This window comes from Barbatula barbatula (genome assembly GCF_947034865.1).
Source record: "Barbatula barbatula genome assembly, chromosome: 12".
Classification (NCBI taxonomy): Eukaryota; Metazoa; Chordata; class Actinopteri; order Cypriniformes; family Nemacheilidae; genus Barbatula; species Barbatula barbatula.
In genome coordinates, this window is record NC_136775.1 from 14,801,791 (window position 1) to 14,820,182 (window position 18,392).

General features: G+C 41.0%; 1 protein-coding gene across 1 annotated transcript; it reads left to right on the top strand.

Moving 5' to 3' along the window:
- The first annotated feature begins 614 nt into the window (after positions 1–614).
- On the top strand, positions 615–18,339 carry jazf1b (JAZF zinc finger 1b). The gene is made up of 5 exons (XM_079468916.1): positions 615–747; positions 10,961–11,033; positions 12,876–13,072; positions 14,541–14,710; positions 16,263–18,339. Exons 1-5 carry the CDS (start codon positions 633–635, stop codon positions 16,437–16,439), a joined length of 732 nt encoding a protein of 243 aa, XP_079325042.1. The 5' UTR covers positions 615–632; the 3' UTR covers positions 16,440–18,339.
- Positions 18,340–18,392: the final 53 nt, after the last annotated feature.

The window sequence follows — 18,392 nt, forward strand, 5'->3', positions numbered from 1 at the left end:
TAAGTATAGATTACTAAGAAATTCTATGTGATGTCATTCTTAAAATAACTTGTTGGTGTAACCTAAAGCATTCAGATTGAATCAGTTATAGTAAATATTTAACTTGAATAAATATCAATTAATTTGGGTGTAAAATGTGAAACCCATTAATTAATATCATACCAGTTAAATTATTAAAAACAAAATGTGCAAGAAAGCGTTCAGTGATGCCAAGAAAGAACCATTTCGGTAACCCCAAAATAACGGATTTATATAAACGTTTATTTCTAATTATTATTACATGTTCATGCATTCTTCGCTAGATTTTACGCAACTGGAACCTATAGATCTTTCTTTGAGTTTATTAACATGGTATTAATACAGTATGATCACTATAGGTCTTCGTAATACAGCTGCCATTACCATTACATTAATACAGCAACATCATGCTTTTAAACTCTTATGTCCAGAGCAAATTCGAGATAAATGTTTAACGTTGATGAAACATAGTTCGCCCATAGATGAGATATAACTGTACAGTGTCTTAAATCAACAGGCATGACGTGTGTGCTGGTGGAGCCGCCTATCAGTCTCTCTGTTCCAATCTGCTTTCCGCTCGCCCCGAGCTGCTGCTCTTCAATGTAGCAAAGACCATGACAGGCATCGCCGCCGCCTCCTTCTTCTCCAACATCTGCCAGTTCGAGGGATGCGGGCTGCACTTCGAGTCGCTGGCCGAGCTCATCGCGCACATCGAGGATAACCACATCGGTAAGTGAGCTCGCGGAAACGCAATCCGTGCCGCCGCAGTTCGCGCAGCAATGGCCGGGCACGATCACACTCACTTCCTGCGTCGCAGCGGCGCTGTTGCTAGGTGTGGTGAAGCGATGAAAACGATCGATGTCGTTTGCTCGGTTTCGTGACCGTTTTACTCGATATGCGAACCGTTTTGAGGTTTATTTCCTCCGCTGAAGAAGAATGTTATCTAAAGGTGTAAACACAAGCGCTTGCGGCGCGTTATTTCATACGCGAGGCCCGTTGGGCTGTCGCTGCGCTCGATGAGATGTGTGCAACTCTCGCACGGACTTCATAAACATTAAATGCATGGAATGCATGGGTGAACTATCCTTGAAGTTGAGCAAATACAAGTTATTGCGTGATATCTTGACACGGAGGTGCATGTGTGTGAGTGTAATTCTTACGTTATACCTAAATGATAATGTATAAATATGGCAGACACAAACATGCGACATAATATGCATGCAAAATGTATAGCAGTTGTATAAGAGCATCAGGTGGCAGTAAAAGTCGATGATTCTGTATTTCTATGCCATCTGTTTTGTTCCAGGGCTACATTATCACTTTTATGTTTTTTTCGGGTGTATAAAACCGGTTTAACCATTAAACCCCTGCTATTGTGTCCTGTTGAGTATCATAAAGCAACAATGGCATATCAGTTTCTCAATGAATGAGATTCAGACGGATACTGCATTGTTGCAGTTCTCATCTCGTTGACTAGACTGCAACACCGGTGGTTAACGAAAAACATATTCCCTCTTTTATAGATGTTCAGTATTTTTAAAGGCAGATATTATCTATAGGGTTGCATGGAACCACCATCACATGCGTCTTTCTAAGGTGGAGTCACACATAAGTCGGGAATCTCTGTCTGTCAAACTTTTTCTGCTTAATTCTAATTGGTTTACTGTATTGCTAGCTTGTTAGGGATATCTCAGTATCTTCGTGGATGTGTTTTTGTAGTTTTCTGGTACTCGTATACTTGTGGCACATCGAAAGTATTACATACTGTTACTGTATTTGAATGTCACAGTCCAACTCCTCTCAGTAGAGAGTCATGCTATCTGTGTATGCGGTGTCCTGGCTATCCAACACTAATGCGTTCTCTTTCGTCATCTCGTGTTCGAGATCCACCTATGGCAAGGGCATCCATACCGGACCTCTGCAGAAGCATCCAATTGCATTAAGTCTAGTTAGGTGAAGACTAGGCTTGACAGACAGAAATGCGTGGCCAATTCCAGGTAAGGCCCCACCCCCTTACCTGAGAACATATAAGGTCTGCCTGCACTGCTGTTCTCCAGTTGACTTTCGCTTCTCACGATCACTGCTCGGACACAGTTTGGTTGGATATTCACTGCTCACTAGGTGTCTTCGGGAGGACATATCGTCTGATCAGCCTCCGCCAGAGGTGACAGTCATCTATTCAGCCAGGTTAGCTGTGTTTTGCATCCTTACTCACCCCCTTTCCACGGCTCGCAAATATGTGGCTCTCTAAATCCGTCACTACTCCAGGGAACAGCTCAAGCTCCTGCGGTGATCCTTCTGATTCAAGTGGGGGACACTGGGTCGCCAGTGATGGCGACCCAGAGGCGACATCACTTAATTGGGCTGGCTTGCCTAATCCTACGTTCCCCAAAGAGGATATCTTCGCGTGTGAACAAGTGACTGCCCGTCTCAACATTTTATGATTGGAAAAAACTGGGACTCCCTGCCAGCCTGAGGAAAGAGCTCTTCCCCAGTCTGCGCGAAGCACAGGAGGCACTACTGGAGCGGCCCACTGAATCTCTAGCACAGTCAATGGTCTTGATGTGAAAGATATGGCCACTTATGGACCACTTTTCCACCTCAGTTCATCAGGCAGCTTTTAAGTCCTCGGCCTTGGCAGGGCTCTTAATGTTTCGTCCCTTCTCTCTGCTTACCAGGCAGAAATTCTGGACTGCTCGGGGCAGCAGCTGGACAAAGGACCCCCTTGCCAACCTTTTGCAAGGAGATCCTTACGGTCAACGACCTCGTCCTCCGTAATGCTCGTCAGGCTTCTGCAAGCTTGTGTGCAGTCCATGGCGCTTTCTGTGAATGGGGAGCGTGCGCTTTGGCTTAACCTCTTGGGACAATACTACAGCGGTGAAATATATCAATTACGAGGGCAGCTTGCGGTCATCGCAATTTTACGCTTTAGCTCACAAGCATTTTTGTGTTACACAGATCTCATGTTCCAGGCATTCTGAACAGAGGCGCAGACCTTCAATCGAGGGGGAACCCACTCTATGGAGATTTGGCGCCTACACCCTCAGATAATGGGCATGATATGGAGGAGATTCAGACAGGCTGCCATTGATCTATTCGCCTCGCATTAAAAACACCCATTCGCCCACCCATGGCCCAAGGTGCTGCTGTATGCCTTTCCTCCTCTTTGCCTGATAATTCCCATACAGGCCAGAGTGAGAGAGAAGGGCCTTTCTCTTCTTCTAATAGCTCCTGGATGGCCCAATGCACTGTGCCTGGCAGAGATAAACTCTCTGTTATATGCCCAGCTGTGGCGCCTCCCCCTCTACACAAACCCATTGTCTCAGGCGAACAGGGAAATGTATCCATACCCAGACAGGGTGGCTCTCTGGGCCTAGGCCATTAGAGGACAAACTTAAACGTGCTTGGGCTTCCCCTGCATGTGGTTGCTACTATACCAAATGCCAGGGCCATTTCTACACACTTCTTATTTGGATGTAAGGGGCATGTGTTTGAAGGGTGGTGTGATGGGCGTGGTCTCGCATCTGATCAGTTCCTGAAATTTTGTGTTTCTTACAGGACCTTATGGATAAAGGCAGGTCTTTTTCCACAATTATGGTCTACCTTGCAGCTATTTCTACCTGTCATGTGGGTTTTCAAATCAGATTAATGAAGGGTGCCAGTCGCTCCTTGCCAGTCATCAGGAAAACTGTCCCTGAATGGGACCTCTCCATGGTGCTGGAGGCCCACTCTCAGTATCGCTTTTGAGCCCCTGGGAGGTATTTCCTTGAAGCTGCTATCCTTCAAGACGGCTTTGCTCTTGGCCTTGGCATCAGCCAAACGTGCCAGTGAGCTACATGCACTCTCAGTACATCCCTCGTACACTGAATTCTCTCTGAGTGGAGATAAGGTTTTTCTTAAGCCTAACTATGCTTTCATGCCTAAGTGCTTCCCTGCATTCAAATCGGAGGTGTTGGAGCTGTCCACTTTTCACCCTCTGCCTTTTTCCTCTGGGGAGGATCAGAGGCTGAATGCTGTGCGTCCTGTTCGTGCATTACAGACATAAATGACCAGGACCTGTGCTTTCCAGGAGAGCAACCAGCTCTTTATTTCATGGGCGCCCCCTCACAACAGAAGCTCATATCTAAGCAGCGCCTCTCACATTGGCTTGTGGACGCTATAGCATTGGCATATGAATCGAAGGGAGTGCAGCCCCCAGGAAAGGCTTATCTGCCTCTTGGGCATTGTTCGGAGGAGTGTCACTGGAGGACATTTGCTCTGCTGGCAGCTGGGCTTCTCCCTATACCTTTGTGTGTTAAAACCGATTGCCTGTCCCCAAAACCTTAGTAGCACATTCTGTTTCAGGAGTGGGGTCTTCATAGCCCCTCCCTGTTACATTCCTTTACCTTCTGTTTACACATTGTAATAAGAAACAAAGGTTCAATGGGCCGGCCGGCCATGCACAGGTTAATTACAGGTGTGGCGGCAAAAAGTGTTTTAGAGCGAGGCACACATTTTCCGCTCTGCATTCATTTGATTTACTAATGTGCTGAAAATGACTAAAAATAGACAAATTTACCGATAATCAAACAAATGAATCATTAAAATAAACGAAATAAATGGATGAAAAAACTGAAATAATAAAAAAATGATCATGTTCTCTCTCCCCATCAGTGCTCTAGTGATGAGATGTCATTGTGTATAGGACACTTGTAGGGCGTCAGACTCTCGTGTCAAAGTCTGACTGATCAGCGGTTCCAACCCTGCTTTATTCATTTATTAACCAAATTAATTGTTTATTATTTGTATCACTTAATTTCTAGATTTATGTCTGTACTTATTAATATCTTTATTCATGCAATTTATTTATACACTTTATTAAGGCTTTTCTTGTCCTCCATAGAAATCTACCAATTTTGAAAGAATATGCTATGATGTTATACAAGGCCACTTTGGCTGATGTTATTGATGTAAGGATAGATGAGACATGCTTTTATATATCTAATTCACTATGAAGAATTTTTTTACAGTTTTAATAAAAATGCACAGGAATAAGATAAAATTCCACTTGGGTCTTAAATTGCTCTCCTGAAATCAAAGTATATCCCTATGAATTACTGCATTCTCTTCACATACAGGATCCTCTATAAAAGCACAAATGACATTTTAGTCACCGAGATGGTCTTTGTGTGATCTAAATGTGTTCCATGAATTACTGTATTAATGAATGAATGAGGTACACCACTTGCACTTTAAAAAGGGGAAGGAGATCGAAAGAAAGAAACTCTAAGGGTTTACCAAAGAAAACTACTATGGTTACTGACTCTGATCATAAGTTACTTCTCTTTTAGAAACCGGCTTGAGTTACCCCGCATTCTTGGGTTTGACATACCTTGCATTCTGAAACGGGCCCCAGACAAAAAAAAATGACAACAACAATAAAAAAAGCACAAATAAAGCCAACAAGCACTAAAACAGTCATCTTTTAAACGTTAACCAGAGATTGTGCTGCACATGCCGCAGTGCATGCTTGGAACTTTCAAAAGCCTTGTTGAGCGCAGAATCGTTTGTCCAGTCCACAAAATAAATATTTTTAACAAAACAATAAATTGACTCATTCAGCTCGTAACGTCTTTGTTCAAGTTACTTAATTTTCCGTGTCGGGGGAATATTGGGAGAAAGTTGGATGTTTTACAGTGTGCGTTACCTCATGGGGTTTCAGAATTAACACGTAACCTGTTATTTCTCCTGCATAAATGTTATAACATAATTTTTACTTTTGATGTGATGTAGCTCTGTAGCTGAACTCAGATGCTACAGGCTAGTTTTCGAGTTAGACGATTCACATGCAAAGCATTTAAGGAGTATTGTACAGGAGATATAGTAAAGGAACAGTTTGCATTTCTAAACTGAATATGTAAATATCTTTTCAAATGCATCTGATACGCCTCGTCTTTCAGACAAATGAGCTGATGGAAAGCAGGATTTCTTTCTGTTACACTTGACCACATACTTGACACAGTTAAGTGTGGAGTTCATATTATGTAGTTTTAGAATAATTTATACCTAGTTTCATCTAATGGGAAAAATTACCTATTAAAATCATTCATGTCAGTCTTAAACTCGTCCACCTATTAGCTTTTGTCTGCCTACTGTTGTTCAATTTAGTTTTGCTATTGGATTTATGTGGTCATTAATTTGACCGCTGGACAATACAAACTAAAAACATCAACACGCAACCCTGCCCATTTCCTTTATATTTCATCTCAGTTGGATGCGAAGGAAGTTGATCAACTCCAGGCAGCTGACCTGAGCTGAGGTTGTTTTAATACCGATTACATGTCTCGCATGTGTCCGAGGTGTTAGCTAAAACAGAGCGTGGCTAAAGTGACTTATTGGCCAGTAATGAGGCAATTAGTGTCCCATGGCACCCCTCCCTCACCCGCAGCCCTGCTCCTGGTGAGGTGTGAGATCTGGCACAGGTCCATGTTGGCTTGGAGGAAGCCTAATTACCAAGTAGGATGGATGGATTTTGGCCTCTCTTACTCCTCATCTGGGGACCTGGTGCTAAGAACAATCTCTGCTTTAACTGACTGCCGGTTAAACAAGGCGCGCATTCTAGGGGGTGACGTTTCGTTGACAGGTGCTGTTGGGGTGTGTGACCAAAAGGGGGCGATGACACACCGTCGTGAGGATGTGCGAGGTCGGGTGGCGAAACGTTGCCGATAAGCCTCATTGAATACAGCAAATGAGCTTGTGAAGTTTAAGGTTGGAATATTTTATCGCCTTAGCATTTTCCTCTGCGATCGAGTAAATTCTAGTTTATGGTTATGCCGTTCGCTGGGGTTTGATTGTGAACCGAGTAAATATGGGTAAAAAGATGGAGGGGTGTGTACTGGTGTGTGTTTGTGGGGGTTCTTTACGGTCTTGCGAAAAAGAGCGCAAGGAACGTGTCGTTGAAAACTCCCTCCGAGGCTACCGACGGAAGTGACAATTTATGCGATTCTTTTCCAGCTTCCAGCTCTTAAAACGTAAATTTTACAAACTATAAGCTCCAAAGGTTTCACATTAAAAGTGTTAATACGACCATGAGATGATTTAGAGAGTTGAATGTGAAACACTCTTTTTAGTGTTTAGCTAGCTTAAACCCTCCAGGTGATATGAGACCGCCATTAAAATACATTTTACGCTGTACTCTCCAGCGATCTTTTCGTCTTGATCTTTAGTTCAAAAGTATCGGTGCGGTGTTATAATGAAAAGCATCATCCTTTGTGAAACCGCTAGCTTTTAAAGGCTTTAGCTTCGGTGTGTTGGACAGACTTCTTCTGCTCTCAAGATGTCATCTCTGCGGGAGTGATGTCCAGACCTCTGAGCAATGTGTGTCTCTGAGCAGGGTGCACGCTGAAGGCTCCTGGAATGGGATGCAAAAACACGTGTGCGGAAATAATAAATTTGAGCAGCGGTGACTGGAGCCCCTCAGAGCTGCACCTGGTGGACCTAATTACCTCAAACCAACACCCCCGAACCCAGCACAGACCAGCTAATGACAGGAAGAACTGATATTACCTGGATTAACGTGGCAGGGGGTGCTGCTGATTTAGAACGTGTGTGTCTGTGCGTTTTGGATGTTTGCATTGTGATCTTCAGGTATATGACCACCCACCCCGATTTCATGCATGAGAGAGCATCTAAACATTTTGTTGTATCACATCTTTAGAATGACTTAATGGGTAAAGATAATAAAGACACAACAGCCGCTCATATAGTGCGGTTTCGATGTGTGGACTTGCTGATGTAATCTATCTAGAATGATGACTAATCTGTTTACAATTCTTTGAAGGCCACGATCATCTGTGTTTATTTTGGTGAACGGGAGAATTCTGTCCTCTCTTAGTGACAGGATCAAACGGCTGTCGGTTGGGCCTGTCGAATAAATAGATCACAGTAGTGGCAACATGGTTTCCCATAATGCTTTGATCGAGGAGGGGTTGTTATCTGAACGTGTTCGTTATGTAGAGTAGAAGGAGGAAAGTGGGAGGTGAGATGGAGGCAAATAGAAAGTGTGGGGATACACTAGAGAAAAGATATTCAGCTGGCCTGAGGAATGCAAGACCTCACCTATGCTCACTACAAACAAATGGTGGGTTTTTTATAGTCCAGCGTTGGGTTAAATTAACCCAGCAAATGGTTTATATTTGACCCAACAATGGGTTGAAAATAACCCAGCATTTTTAAGAACACGGCTCATTACACGGCTAGCAGTATATAGACTTCAAATTGTGTCACTGACTATGGACTTCTTCTTTCTCTTTTTATAATTTACACCGCATTCAACAATAGAAATGTAGGTGTTAACCAATGGTGATATCTAGAGGAAAGATATACAATCCTGGCCAAAAGTAATGTTTATCCTTGGACAATTGATGTCTTCACTTTTTCAAATGTATTATGATTATTATTCATGTAGTATTATTGAAAAACTCTGTATTCGTGTTACAGAAATGTAAGCTGAAGCTCAGCTTGGCAAAAACAATTGCACACAACACGTGGAACGAATGGATCAAAAATATAACTACAAGCGTAAATAATCAAATATTAGCCTGTACCAGAAAATGTTCTCAGCCACTGTCTTATTTCATGCGAGCTTTGGTTTTTATTCCTATACATTTTTTCCTATGTTATTTTCAACCCACGGTTGGATCGAAACGGGATGACCCACCCAACCGTTGGCTTCTAATTTAATCCATGCTGATTTGTTTCAACCCAAAATGCTGGGTTGTTTTAAAACATTGTTGGTTCAAATATGAACATTTTCTGGGTTGGTTTAACCCATCCATTTTGTACCCTTTACCTCATATTTTATGGTCGAACCTGATAGGGTAAATATAATATTATATTTCAAAAATGTGTGTACTATTGTGTATTATTTACTTAAAATGTGCTAAGGGAAATTTAAAACCAGTCAACAATATCAGTATAGTTTAGAAACAAATTTGTTTTAAAACAAATTATCCTACTGACACTCTGAAATTGGCCAGTCAAATTACAGCAATAATCAGTATGGTTGATTTAAACGCTATTCAAGTAGGGTACACTTTGAGTCCTGCGTCTGTCCTAGGATAGTGAAATTGTGTGTGTCAGAGAGAGAGAGAGAGAGAGAGAGAGAGAGAGAAAGAAAGAGAGAGACCACCATGGTAGACCACCTGTTTGTGTACTTGTGGACCACCTCTCCTGTATAATGGGGTCTTGGTAGGCAGCAGCCCTGGGGCCCCTTATTGACTTCAGGCCCTAATAGAACCTGGGCAGGGCCTCGGGATACTTGCGTTTGATTTACGGACTGTGTGTGTGTGGATTTATCCATGTGTGTGTGACTGTGCAGCTCTTCTTGGTTCTTCCCTTTTGAGGCTTTTCTCCTCCATGGGTCACATGCAAACACACAATACCCCCATTTTCTTGGCACAGGAACAGCGTAATGCCTGAAGCGATTTGTGTGTGCGCTTGTCAGATATAGGCGTGGGGTCTTTCTCACAGTAGTTAAATCAATGCTAATGAAACACTTTAGCTGAGGCACAGGCCTAGCTGAAAGCTTTAAATGTTAAACTGACACGAAACCGCACACCTACATCCTACCTGCGTCCAAAAAAACACTAGCTTACTGATGGCGAAACACCGACCCCGTACTGGCCCAGTGCATCATACACGATGCTGTACTGTGAGGCATGTGGGCGTCGCCATGGTGACAACCCGGTTTGCAGGCCTGCATAATGATGAGGTGGCAGCGTGATGCCATGCTGGCCGGAAGCACACTTCACTCGCATACGCATGTTTCGGAGTTGAGACAAATATGTTTTGGGTTAAAGCAGGCACAAATGTGTTTACTCGCAGCAGAGGCATAAAAAGAGGCATTGAGATGCGTCACGGGGGGGTGCACTGGAAAGGCTCATTAGATTAAACTGTGCTTTGGCAGCGCTTGTGTTAATAGTATCGGAGTATGCCCTGAGAGATCGGCATCTGAAAACGATTACCCTGGCAGAGCCGCTGGTATGCAGGCACAGCCAACCACAGTGTCAACGTTTTCGTCGCTGGGACATTGAGTATTGCGTGCTTGCAATGTTTTTGTCCAGTTTGTGCTGGAGCGGATCTTAAAATAACAGGAAGGATGTAATTGAGCTGGCCAACCTAATCTGCAATGTGGAAAAAAAGATTTGAAAAAAAAACAAATTCATAATCTCGCCACAAGATGGCAGCCTAGTCCACACTGATGCATCAGGACTTCGTGACAACATATACCATAGAAATCAGGAGCTGTTTTGACAGAATAGTCCAGTCACATCAGACGTTTTAACCCCTTCAATATGCACATCTAAGGCTTAATGTTGTCAAAATCTGTTTTTGCATTGGCGTGTGGGTCGTTCGGAGCAGGCTGGTGATCTGGGTGGCCCTGGAGTGCAGCAGGCACCAGACATCTGGGAGGAAGGGCACAGAGCTCGTTGAGCGTGGTGTGGTGTGACACTAACCAAATGGCTGACTTAAGTTTTACCAAACAGCTATTAGAAGTACACTTTCCATACCCTAACTCGCCCTCTGTCCCAAACACACAGAGAAGTGCTGATTTATTCCTCCCTTAAGTAGAGTTTAATGAAAAAAATCTCGATTAATGGAATCGGTTGCCATCTGCAAGCGATTGTGTACGAGTTGTGTGGCAGAATCTTGTATTGAGTTTGAAAGTCAATGCCTTTAACAATAAAGTTGGTAATAGCTTCACTGTGGCATCTACACGTGATCTTCTACAAACTCACTGACTCTGGTGGCCCAAAATGACTTCGGGGTGACTTAAACGGGTTAACATGGATGTCGTACAAAGATGTTTACAAGCATTTTTGGAATGGCGATTAGCACGTATTGAAAAAGTTTGTTTTTGTGGTGTGCCTGTTTATATGATGAATTATTTGTCTTTGTGTAGATACAGATCCTCGCGTGTTGGAGAAACAGGAACTTCAGCAGCCCACGTACGTGGCCCTCAGCTACATTAACAGGTACACGGCATTTCGATTCTCAGTCTACCTCATTAAACGTCCCTATATCTGTCTCAAACACATGCTTCTAATCTTTACATCATAAATAGTCTATAAATTATTACAATCAAGGCCCTTAAGCTTGCAGGCAAATGTAGCATTTACTTTCAACGGCAAGTGTCTGTGTAAATAAGGGTTATGAGCAATAGCAATTATTATTTTTATGGCATGAATCTAATAAAATAACGGACTTTTCTTTGTGCATGCTCATTATTTTGCATCGAGTTTTTAATCATTAAATATCTCGACAATAAAGACAATGCTAAAGAGTTTAGTTTATTTTTTCATCTGTTCTGTAGTTTGTAGTCAATGCTCTTGTGTGGTCAAGTCTCGTCTACTTCCTTTCGTCGGTTTATGAAGCTATAATGAAGTTCAAACCAGCACCCGAGTCTTCACTGTAACTCCCCTTGACTTTGTTGAATGCGGTTTGTGTAGATATATTACGTACAGAAAGCAGTTCCACTGTTAAACAATTTTAATAGGCTAAATAGTAGTGGAAATTCTTACATCATGAAGGCGAGACCCTTTTTTGTCCATGTCTTGCTCTTTGTGCTTTATGTGGCTTTTGCTGGTAATCTGTTAATTCCACACTAGCTTTAATAAAGCCAGCATTTATGTTTTATCACATACATTTACAGACAGTTTTATGTTGCAACAAAATAACTTCAGTGTTTTCACATGGTATGGGCCACACTGAATTGACTTCATGACAACATATACAGTACAACTGCACTTTATTGACACGGCTAACATAACTTAGAGTTAGAGTTCCTGAATCGGAAGCAATAATAAATCTTAAAAGCATGACAACTTCAACCTCAGAACATTTCATTTATAAAATGAAACGAACTTAATTTGGTTCGGTTTTATGATTGGTTACAATGGCATGTTGGGAGGGACTTTGCAAGTCCAGCACTGTTTCACAGGGGGGTCTGTAACATCACTCACCACTTCAGCTGGAGAAAATTAGAGGGTGGACAAACAGAAAAAACGTGACAAAGTGCAACCTATGGAAACGTATAGAGACATGATGGAGTGACCTAATGTAAGATGTCTATTTGGTGCAAATATTTGCTTAAACGGTGCATATGGAGTCTAGTATAAAAAAGTGCACAAAGTTCATAATTATTATTAAACATTATGGCCTTAGCTTAAACCAGAGGACTTTGCCTTAGTTAAATTAGGATATTTAAAACTACTTTAGAAAAAAAATTGCTGGTGTGCATCTTGAGACAAAACACTAGCATTTGTATATTTGAAGATATATCAGGGCAAGTTGTTTTCAGCTGAGACGACGCAAACATTTATTTTAGTCTGGGACTAGCCTTAAGCCTGGTCTGTGAAAACAGGCCGTTTTATACAGTAAAATAGTTAAATTGGCTTTTCTTGGTCTTATTGAACATAATTCATTGAGTCAGGAAATAAATGTAATAGTGTGCTTCATTTTATCGCAACTTGTAGCAACATTCAGGAAATATTACTGAAATATTGCGAGATTATGCTGGAAAATCTGGGATATCATTTAAAACGTAAATTTTAATGTTAACGTCTCGGAAAAGTTTTTTAACTTGAAAATTTTAATACAAATTTAAAATTTGTTTTAAATATTAAAATTTCAATTAAAAACATTTTCAAATTTTTTTTGTATTCACAATCCTGTCCTTTTTATTGCTCTTTCATAGGGTTTGATTTGTTTATTTTCATTTGTGTCTTGGGGGGATTACCCGTTAAGTGCTATACATATTTAATGTTTGCTGTTATTTGATAATCGTTTTGCATTGATGAAATTCTTTCTCTCCGTAGGTTCATGACAGACGCGGCACGCCGGGATCATGATACTCTAAAGAAGAAGGTTCAGCCAAAGCTGTCACTCTCATTAATGGGCAACCTTTCACGTAACAGTGTGGCCACGCCCCCTCGCCACAACAGTGGGAACCTCACTCCACCTGTCACTCCGCCCATCACGCCCTCATCTTCATTTAGGAGCAGCACCCCCACAGGTATTACCACCAAACACACACACAAGGGTCTCAGTTCACTTTCCGGCTCCCTATGATGAAAATATGTCATGAAGAGGAATGTTTCCATTAGCCAGTTCCCACTAAATGAATACATCAATTACATTTTAAATGTTATTTAAATTTTTATCAACAAAGTGAACACCGTGGGTAATGTTCTTCATTGTAGCTGTTACAGTGCCTTTATAAATATATCAGATTGATTTATATTGTGTGCTGAACAAGGGAGCAGATTTGGAACACGCCCTACGATGCGTCTGTACAGACATCACCTTCCCTGTAACGATTTTTACAAAACATTGTTTTGTCAAACCTGCCGTGCTTGTTTTGTGTGTCGTAATAGACATACAAACATTCACATTGTGTGTCACCGATTTGTTTTGTTCCTCACGACCGTAGCTTCTGTTCCCATGGCCTTTTCTAGAGCAACATGCGCTCTCTCTTTCACACAATTAGATGTTTAGGGCTTTTTATTGGTACGGGTTTGGAACATGCACAGAATATTCTTGAAACTTCTGGTATCATACTATTACTGTGCATTAACCCTTAGACCTTCTTATGCCTTCCAGATTGTTTCTCATAAAAGGCAAACGCTTTGGTGCCTGGGCACAGTACTCTGTGAGAAAGTCAACTGTACCCGTTTTTCTACAGAAAAGCTTTTGTATAGGCTGCATACAACAACAAAACAGGTCTCATCTCGTCCAGTTCAGGTCTTTTGGATGCACTTTGTTACATATGGAGGCGTTTTACTCAATATGCCCCCGAAGGACCTACCAAAGATCAATGTCTATCACATATACTGTACAGATTGATACAGTATAGAAAAGTTTTGTTTTTTCTACTTACTGACATTTGAATTTTCAAATACAATAAAATGGCAACAATGAAAACAGCTAGCTGATTATCTCAAACATTCATAGATATCACTGTTAGCTGTAACCCAGCAAAGTGCCCTCGAGCGAGTCACTCATCTTGAGTTTGTCCAGTGGAAATTGTTCCTGTATTAGTTCACCCAAAAATACAAATCCTTTCATCATTTACTCACCTTCGAGTTGTCCAAATCTGTATAAATGTCTTTGTTTTTGTGAACACGGAGAAAGATATTTGGAAAAATGCTTGTAACCAAACAATTCTGGGACCCCATTGACTACCATGGTAGGAAAAATTGCTTTATCGTTTTGTTCTGTTGAACACAACTATTTTGAACAATGTTGGACAGCAAACAGTTCAGGGGTAATTTTTCATACTCTGGTAGTCAATGGTGACCAAGAACTCTTTCGTTACAAGCATTTTTCCAAATATCTTTCTCTGTGTTCAACCAAACAAAGATATGTATACAGGTTTGGAACAACTAGACTGAGGAATTTCATGATGAATGATTTTTGGGTGAACTGTCCCTTTAAATGTATTATAATCAGTTACTAAATTATGACTTCCTGCTTGCTCTCAGGTAGCGAGTATGATGAGGAAGAAGCAGAATACGAAGAGTCCGACAGCGACGAGTCCTGGACCACCGAAAGTGCCATTAGTTCGGAATCCATCCTGAGTTCCATGTGCATGAATGGAGGAGATGAGAAACCGTTCGCATGCCCCGTCCCCGGATGCAAAAAGAGATACAAGGTAAAAGAGGCATATGAGAATGTGGCTGGAACATAATAAGCCAAATCAGTTTTTTCATGAAACCTTATTTAAGGTTTTTATCAAAGGGGTAGTTCACCCAAAAACAACAATTCAAGCATCGCTTGCTCAACCGCTTGACATTTTAAACCTGTTTGACTTTCTTTCGTCTGCTAAACACAAATTAAGATATTCTGAAGAATGTTTGTAAACGAAAACCGTTGGTCCACAAACGCAATGCAAGTCAATCCAGACCAACTGTTTTCATTTACCAGCATTCTTCAAAATATCTCATTTTGTGATCCGCAGAAGAAAGAAAGTGATTCAGGTCTGAACCAACAAGTTGAGTCAATCATGTCAAAATAGACTTTTTTAGGTGAACGATCCCTTTAAAGAATTATAATACATCTCTGTATCCATCAATGAATGGGCTGGGCTGTTGGAGTAGCAGTCACAGAACTGGAAGCTTCAGACCATCAGTGGTGTACATTGTAAAGGCGAACACGCAGTCCACTACAAGGCCTGTGAGTTTTATGGGATTTTCCACTGCCATCTGGTTCTGGCTGCTGAGATAAATGATGTGCAGCCTGTGTGCGCTGTATTCAATAGAAAGGAGAGGAAATGGATGATGACAGCCACGAGGGTGTCTTTCCATGTTCAGCAGTGTTGTTAGATATGGGTCTCATAGGGTTTTATTTGGGTTCAGACAGTACCTGGCCTTCACCGCTGTCAGGGAGCTGCTGTTTCACACAACACTGTGTTTTTTTATATGTCACAGAGTATTAAAGTATATTGTCAATGTCAATATATTAACTTTTTCGGACGTTTGTGCTTCCGAAGATAAATAAAGCGGTTTAGAAAAAAGATACGGAGGGCTGGTGATACTGTTTTTAAAGAAATGCAGTGTAATCGGTTGTGTTGACCGACACAGATTTGAGTCTTCTCTAAGCCACACCCCCTTACTTACAAGAAACACTTTGTGTTAAGTTATTAGATTTGATTTACCAATGAATACTTTGGAAGTATTACACATTTTCTGAATAAAACCATGTAGGCCTATTTATATGAAGTCATTATTTTCAGTCGGACAAAATGTTTCCAGTATTCCATTAAAGGAATGAATGTATCCAGAAATAATAGTTCTGTCCTTTATTCACCGTCATGTCATTCAAAACCTGTATAACAGAAGATATTTTGAGAAATGTCTCAGTGGTCCATACAATGGAAGTGAAGTCAATGGGTGCAAGTGTTGTTTGGTTACCAACGTTCTTCAAAATGTCGTCTCGTGTGTTCTGAAAAAAAGAAAGAAAACATACAGGTTGGAAATGACATGAGGTTGAGTAAATAATGAAAGGTATGAAACTGAGCCAAAAATGTGATGGAAGGCTTTGGTTATTAAAATCTTTAAGGCGGGGCTAGAGAAGGGTCAGTTATAGGTGTGTAAAGGTTTAGGCCTCTCACAATTCGTATTTGTTTCGATTCGGTGAGCCACATGGATCGATCCCAAAGCCTATGCTCCAACCTTCTGTCCCTGATTCGCTTCTTTCTGTTTCAGAATGTGAATGGTATCAAGTACCACGCCAAGAACGGCCATCGCACTCAGATTCGCGTTCGCAAGCCTTTCAAGTGCCGGTGTGGAAAAAGCTACAAAAGCTCTCAGGGGCTTCGACACCACACCATCAACTTTCACCCCCCTGTCTCTACTGACATCATCCGTAAGATGCAGCAGTAGAGTGCCAACCGCCTCCTTTGCATTCACAAATGCACATACACACACACCAATACATTTATGTACGGTGCAAACCTCCATATCCATCCTCACCAGCATGTGAGCCTGTGGCTTTCCAATATCTCAGATCCATCTTTCTCTTTTGTCGTCTGCTTTTTGGAAGACATCAAGAAAAAACATCTGAAGGTCTACCTAACGTATTGTACTCTTTTAAGAGTAATAATATTTCATACATTCATATTTTTATACTCCTCTTCGTGAAGTCTGTCGTTCCGTACCTCCATATGGCACAGGCCTCCATGCTCGACACTACACTCCGAATTGCATGCTTTACTCCTTTAATCTTCATTTGTTTAATTTCCTCTGCTTATTTGTGTCAGAGCTCAGTTTTGTATTTTTGCTATCATTCTTTTTTCCGTCTTACTTTTTGATTATTGTTAAAAAACAACGGATGAAAGGAGAATTGCTTGTTGTTCCGATGAGAAAAATGAACGGTTACTAGCAGCCCTGGAGGCGATTCGACAAACCAGCTTCACACCGAATGGAGAAGCTTCAGAGTTCATCCTGTTCCACCAAGAATCCTTTTGTCAGTGAGAAAATCAAAACAGGAATGGCTTGAAAAGTCTGAATGTGTGTAAAATAACATAATATCTACACTTATATATATATATATATAAGCAACATTCATAGTTATAGATTGTATATATAAAGATATTCTATAAACTTTCATAGTCAAATGTAAATTCTATATTGTATTTCCAAGCTTTATTTTATTGATATGTTTTATTTGATCTGAATTTGAGAGCTGACGATATTGTTTATTGTAGATGTTCCATTTTTTTCTTTGGTAATGCTTTGGTTAATCTCAGAAAAAAGTAACAAATGACTCTCAGGTGACAAATCGCCAGCATTTCAGAACCTTAATCCTGCCCGATTTATATAATTGTTTGAGTAAGCTGTTACGCACTTCTCAGATCCACTGTGGCCAAAGCGTGCAAACCTCTGCAGTGAACTTCAAGTGATCTGGTGAAGAACCTAAAGCACTTTGTAGTGACCAGTTGCCAACCTGTTTAAGGAATTTTGTAATGCCAACATATCTGATGCTGATTCTTGGGTGCGACTCAGCAGTAAAATTTAAAGGACTAACATGGAGGTTATAGAATAAACCTTTTGTTGTTTTATTTTAGCTAAAGGGAATGGATTTTGCTATACCTCCATCGGCTTGTTAGTTGTGAGATTATGTAAACAGGTTGCCTTGAATTGTGGTAAACCTCAGCATTCCAGTACAGTATATGTGTAGCCATGTGTCAGTCGAAAGCCTGATTCCGATTTCAATTACGATTGTGTTTTCCCTCCGACTTTTTTCTGTTGTTGTCCATGTGACCCCCAATATATAGGCTTCCCCTGATATTAAGTGTTATAAGTTCCAACCAACCTTGACAAAAAGCTATTCAAGTGTGGACATTGCATCAGAATGGTACTCGCTTTTGGACTTATTAATGAAGGGGTGAAATACAATGTAAATGTCACTAGACCCTCCAGAAATCTCAGCCAGATCAGGACCTGCCAATTCCTTATTACGACATCACAGATGTTGGTTTTTATGGAGTTGCAGTATCAGTTTGAATGAACATTGTGACAGTATTACACTGCCAATATAGAGGGAAGTATTTGATATATTGTGTACTTAATGTATTGTTATCGTCTGTATGTGAGTGCTTTAAATTATATTTTCTTAAGTTTCTGGACAATAATGTTCCTACATGTAATGAAGTCAAACACCAGATGTTGTTTTGAAACTGGTGACATTTTCTGCAACAAATAAAAAAATAGAAAAAAAGCTGCTTGTAAATATACACCTGGTTACATTTGAGTATTAAAATGTCCTCTGTTATGTTTTGACAACACTGTACGTGTCTTTTTTTAAATGTATACCTGACCAGTATCACACCATCA